The 5,101-nt window shown below is 39.9% G+C and overlaps 1 protein-coding gene and 1 pseudogene across 2 annotated transcripts; one reads left to right on the forward strand and one right to left on the reverse strand.

Moving 5' to 3' along the window:
* Positions 1–557: 557 nt before the first annotated feature.
* On the reverse strand, positions 558–1,789 carry LOC148295270 (major pollen allergen Ole e 10-like). Its single transcript, XM_088252450.1, has 6 exons — positions 1,729–1,789; positions 1,544–1,572; positions 1,241–1,475; positions 1,117–1,146; positions 681–830; positions 558–583 (listed from the first exon to the last, which is right to left on the reverse strand). The coding sequence occupies exons 1-6, from the start codon at positions 1,787–1,789 to the stop codon at positions 558–560; spliced, it is 531 nt and encodes a 176-aa protein (XP_088108576.1).
* A 1,029-nt stretch (positions 1,790–2,818) lies between these two features.
* Positions 2,819–5,101, forward strand: LOC110766588 (receptor kinase-like protein Xa21 pseudogene; annotated as a pseudogene). Its single transcript, XR_015835336.1, has 3 exons — positions 2,819–2,833; positions 3,994–4,499; positions 4,618–5,101. The product of XR_015835336.1 is annotated as a receptor kinase-like protein Xa21 pseudogene (transcript).

Consider the following 5,101-nt stretch of genomic DNA (forward strand, 5'->3'; position numbering starts at 1 on the left):
AGCCACTTTATTTTCTTCTATGTTTATTGATGGGATTCAAAATTATGGCAGCTCATGTTTAGCAAGTTTGAATTTGATGGGAAACTGAATCCTACTTTTGTGGAATTTAAGCTCCCATTATCAAGCATAGGAGCATATCTAAAAGAGCTTATTACTCCCAGGTTTCACGTTCTTTGCATTTTGTTGGATTATCTTCTTTTGAGCACTAAACATAATTGATTTGATAGGTGCACTTTCTGTTTTAGTGTTTAAAGAATCTCTTTGCTTGTGTTCCGTGTAGGTTCGTACAAGTAGGTTCTGCAGGAGTTACCCGACCTGACAGGCCTGGACTTGATCTAAGTAAACAACCTCCTGCTGTGCGCTTAAACAAGGAATTGGATTTTATCCTGACATTCAAGTTGAAGGTTTCATCGGACTCAATGGGGTAAATTTATTAGATTAGATAACAAAAGAAAACGGACCTTCTTCATCATCCATCAGATGGAAATTACATTACAATAAACTTATTATTCTGATGCATCATCAAATTAGAGTTTCCATTTTCCTTTTGGGCAGACTCAGACATAGATACAATCACCAAAACCTGCAACCTATACAAGAATAAGCACACTTTGTTTGCTAAATTCATGTTAAGAAAACATGAGATTTTGCAGTGCATTATATCAAACAAATTGGCTTACTTGAATTAGTGACAACGATAAGGCCAACGCCATTGAAATCACAATTGTAGCGTCCATCGGTCTTATAGTAAAGATTCATGGCAAATGAGGCATGGTTTATGAGGGCATTTGGAAAGTAGCATGAACCATGTTCTTGTATTTCACTGCATTCTTTTAATATTCCACAAGTGAAGTTTATGATGTTCTATAATGCAGAGTCTGGGTTCCTGGCTTAGGCACACACCAAGTATCCTGCAAACCCAACACAACATAATAATAATTAATTAAGTTTAATTAAGTATTTGAAATGATTTTGATATAATTAAGATTATTTGAAATCTTGGTTTAACTTATACTGATCCTCCTACAAATTTCAAAAGGGAAAGTGAAAGTAAAGTTATACAAATATTTTTGCATATGAAAATGTGTAAAACTCATTATAGTTATAGACAGATACCACTCACAAATTGGCAGCAGGGATTGTAACCTGCAAAAATGGTATAGAACCAAAATGTTTAATTTGCTGAAAAAGAAAGTCTGAACTTTTGAAACAAATTATTATTATGAAATTGAAGGCCTACTTGGATCTGCCAAGGAAATGAGACTAGTATTGTTAAAATGATAATTCCATTGGTTTCTTCCCATCTTCTGGTAGTAAGCATTCATGGCAAATGAGGCATGGTGTGCTGGCCTATCCGGGTCATAGCAAGAGCCTCCTTTCTTTGTAGGGCTGCAATCTGCATAGTTACAGGCATAGTCCAGAGCTGACTGCAGTGCTTGTTGTGGTGCTGCAGGCTTTGCCACACACCAAGCTTTCTACAACACCATGTATATATGTAAATTAATTGCTAATTAATTTAAGAATTGTTCTTTCTAATTCTTACCTGTCCATTCACCAACATCGAAATATCCCCTGCAAAAAAAAAAGTCATGGATGAACATAGGTGAAAATGTAGAGAGAGAGAGAGAGAGAGCAGAAAAGGGGGAAAGAAATTACAACAATGTGCAATGCTCTATAGAGTTGTTGAAAATAAAAACATCAACTTTGTAGCTTAAGAGTCTACCGTACCCGAGAAGAAGAACAGAAACAGGAAAGAAATAACAGGACCTGGCAGAGCTAGCCTAGCCATTGATGTTATGTTATACAAAGTAGTCTAATTTCTATGGTTGACTAATTCATGAAGAGGAAGATGGGATATTTGTAGCAGTGCTGCAGAGGAGGCCACATAATGATCATGCAAGAACAACTGAGTAACATTTTGATATGCTCCAGTACAGTCAGATTGCATTTGCACTTTTGGGCCACCTGTTACATACAATAAATTGCTTGCCTCAGCTTCTTTGGTTTGGTTATTGTTGTGAAAATTGGCTCGCATAAAGGATACAAGCTTCGGAGACAGAACAGAAAGCGACCGGTCGCCCGTTTCAAGCGACCGATCGCAGGAGACTCTGCCCAAAAGCGACCGATCGCACGAAGCATGCGACCGGTCGTTTTCAGGCAGATTCGATGTCTGCAGCAAGGTCGACAAGCGACCGGTCGCCAGCTCTTTGCAACCGATCGCGGGTGGAAAACGACTGGTCGCCCACCGGTGTGATCTATTTCAGTAAAACAAGGGCAGAACGTGGGTAAACAGTGATGGAGCTTTTCTCAAGTCCAAGGGGTTGTGTATTTAAGGGAAGAGGAAGTAAGACAGCAAAGTGTGAGAGGCAAAGTAGCTGGAACTAGTGAGTCTAGTAGAAGAGAGAGTTCTCAAGTGTATCAAGGTGTTGAGCTAAGGGTGAGAGAGAAACAGATTGTGAGGGTAGTGTTCTAAGGGGGTTTTCTGTGTAAACCAAAGTTGTAACCTATCTTCATTAGTGAAATTTCTCAAGGGGATCACCAAGAGGATGTAGGCAAAATTTGCTGAACCTCTATAAACATTTGTGTCATTTGTGCTTGGTTAATTTTCTGTGTGTGTGTGTGTAAAACTCATCCATCATTGAGTTTGTCCAAAGTCCATCAACAACAAGGTCTAAAGGGGGGTGAATTGGTTCTAATTCACAACAGTTATAACTTACAACTAAGGTTCAATTAATTCCAGTCTTCCCTATCATATAATACAAAATTAAGGCATAGATGCAATCACCAAAACCTGCAACACATGATCATGAACACTTCAATGGAGAAATTGATGGTAGGGAGCTTAGGCACTGATTCGAGTAGCTTACATCATGAAAAATAATAATAAGAAAAATACTTGCGTAATGCCGCACGGCTATACTATTAATAAATAAAAAAGGGACCCGCCTAGCGCCTGTAGGGCCACGTCTGAAAACCAATATAGCCGATCGGCGATACTTTTTTTTTTTTTTTGCTTTTAAATCCCCTAGTATAGCCGATTAGCTATACTATTTATAAATTTTAAAAAAGGGACCCACCTAGCGCCGGAGCGCCCACGTGTGAAAACAAGTATAGCCGTGCGACTATACTAATTTTTTTTATAAAAAAAAATGCCAAAGTATAGCCGAGCGGCTATACTATTTTGAAAAATGATCGAGGAGAGTATAGCCACTCGGCTACACTATTTGCTATTAAAGAAATGTCAAACTCTTCCTTCAAAATTATAAAAGGCCATATGTGTCCACGAAGATGGCAAATCACAAAATTGCACTCTCACGTAGGAAACACATGGCTGCACATACGAGAGAGAGAGAGAGAGAGAGAGAGAAGTTTAATGCAAAGTGTGAGAGGGTGGGGAGGAGGGATGGTGATGCGATGGGTTTTGGGTGGGCGGAGGAGGCTGCTAAGCAGTAAGGGTTTAAAGTTGTTAGAAGGGGCGGCAAGAAATGAGAAGAAACTCTGTCAACATATATTAATTCTCTCTCTCTCTCTCTCTCTCTCTCTCTCTCTCTCATTGCAGAAGGGTCTGGGCGGCGCTAGAAGAGTTTGGGCTGCGCTAGGCAGGTCTGGGCGGCGCTAGGTGTGTCAAGGCGGCGCAAGGCTGGTCTAGGCGGCGCTAGGCGGGTCTAGGTTGGTCTAGGCGTCGCTAGGCGGGTCTAGGCGGGTCTAGGCGGCGCTAGGCGGATCTGGGTGCCAGGGTGGGTCTGGTTCTTTTCTTTTGTTCTTTAAGCCCTGCCTAGCGATTTTTCAAGGAAAGCTAGAACATCCAACTTGAAATATATTATTCCAGGGATCATATCAGCAATACTCCTGGTGGCCTCTGTATCAATGTTCATACTGCGCAGGAAAAGGAAAGTGGAAGTTGCAACAGAGACTGCCTTTATTACCTCGACTTCTATGGAGAAGAGTTTCACACCTTGAACTTCTGAGGGCGACGAATGGATTTCATGAAAGCAACTTACTTGGCACTGTGCTTTTGGCTCAGTTGTATATAAAGGTACAATTTCAGATGGGATAGATGTTGCTGTAAAGGTTTTCAATTTACAGCTTGAAGGGGGCTTTCAAGAGTTTTGATAGTGAATGTGAAGTGCTGAGCAATATTCGTCACCGAAATCTTATCAAAATCATCAGCTGTTGCAGTCAGATTGATTTCAAAGCCCTGGTACTCCAATACATGCCTAATGGGAGTCTTGAGAAGTGGTTGTACTCTCAAAATTCTCCTTTGAATATCCTACAAAGGTTGAATATAATGATAGATGTTGCGTCGGCATTGGAATACCTTCATCACGGTCATGGTTATTCACAGCAACTTGTCCACTGTGACGTGAAGCCAAGCAATATACTACTAGATGATGATATGGTTGCACATGTTGCTGATTTTGGCCTTGCAAGACTCTTAGGTGGAGGAGATTCTATGACCCAAACCATGACCCTAGCCACAATTGGGTATATGGCTCCAGGTAATATACTTAGTAATTTACTTATCAATTTTACATATGATGTCCTTAATTATGAGGAAGGCAGTTTCTAATTTCTTTTTCAACATATATAACTAAATTCACATACATAATATCACAGAGTTTGGAATGGAAGGAGTAGTTTCAACAAGGAGGGATGTGTATAGTTTCGGTGTTGTACTGATGGAGACATTCACAAAAAGGAAAGCCAACAGATGAGATGTTTGTTGGTGAAATGAATTTAAAGCAATGGATTGCAAATTCCTTGTTTCCAGATGCTGAAATAGTTGAAGTTGCGGATGCCGATTTATTTGGGATAGAGGAAGATCAGGATTTTGTGAGCAGGAGGGATTGCTTATCATCCATTATGAGATTAGCTCTAGCTTGTTCCGCAGAATTTGAAGAAGAGAGCATTAACATGCAAGATGTTGTTGTCACATTCAATAAAATCAAGATTAAGTTTTTCAAGGACTGTGCTGGAGTGCAGCCTTAGTTTTTCTAGTTGTTTTTGTTTTGGATCCATTTTCTTCTTGTTTTCGATCTGAAAAGACTGCATTAATTTGTCATAAAGAGTTGCCTTTCTCCACTAATCTTTTCTTCTTCTT

This window comes from Prunus avium, chromosome 4 (genome assembly GCF_965620075.1).
Source record: "Prunus avium chromosome 4, drPruAviu1.hap1.1, whole genome shotgun sequence".
NCBI classification, from domain to species: domain Eukaryota; kingdom Viridiplantae; phylum Streptophyta; class Magnoliopsida; order Rosales; family Rosaceae; genus Prunus; species Prunus avium.

Coding starts and splice junctions, on each gene's coding strand:
- LOC148295270 (XM_088252450.1), bottom strand. CDS start 1,789: ATGGCTAGGCTAGCTCTGCCAGGTCCTGTTATTTCTTTCCTGTTTCTG. Junction 1,476..1,543: donor CGATGTTGGTGAATGGACAG/GTAAGAATTAGA, acceptor ATGGTGTTGTAG/AAAGCTTGGTGTGTGGCAAA. Junction 1,147..1,240: donor CATTTCCTTGGCAGATCCAA/GTAGGCCTTCAA, acceptor CCATTTTTGCAG/GTTACAATCCCTGCTGCCAA.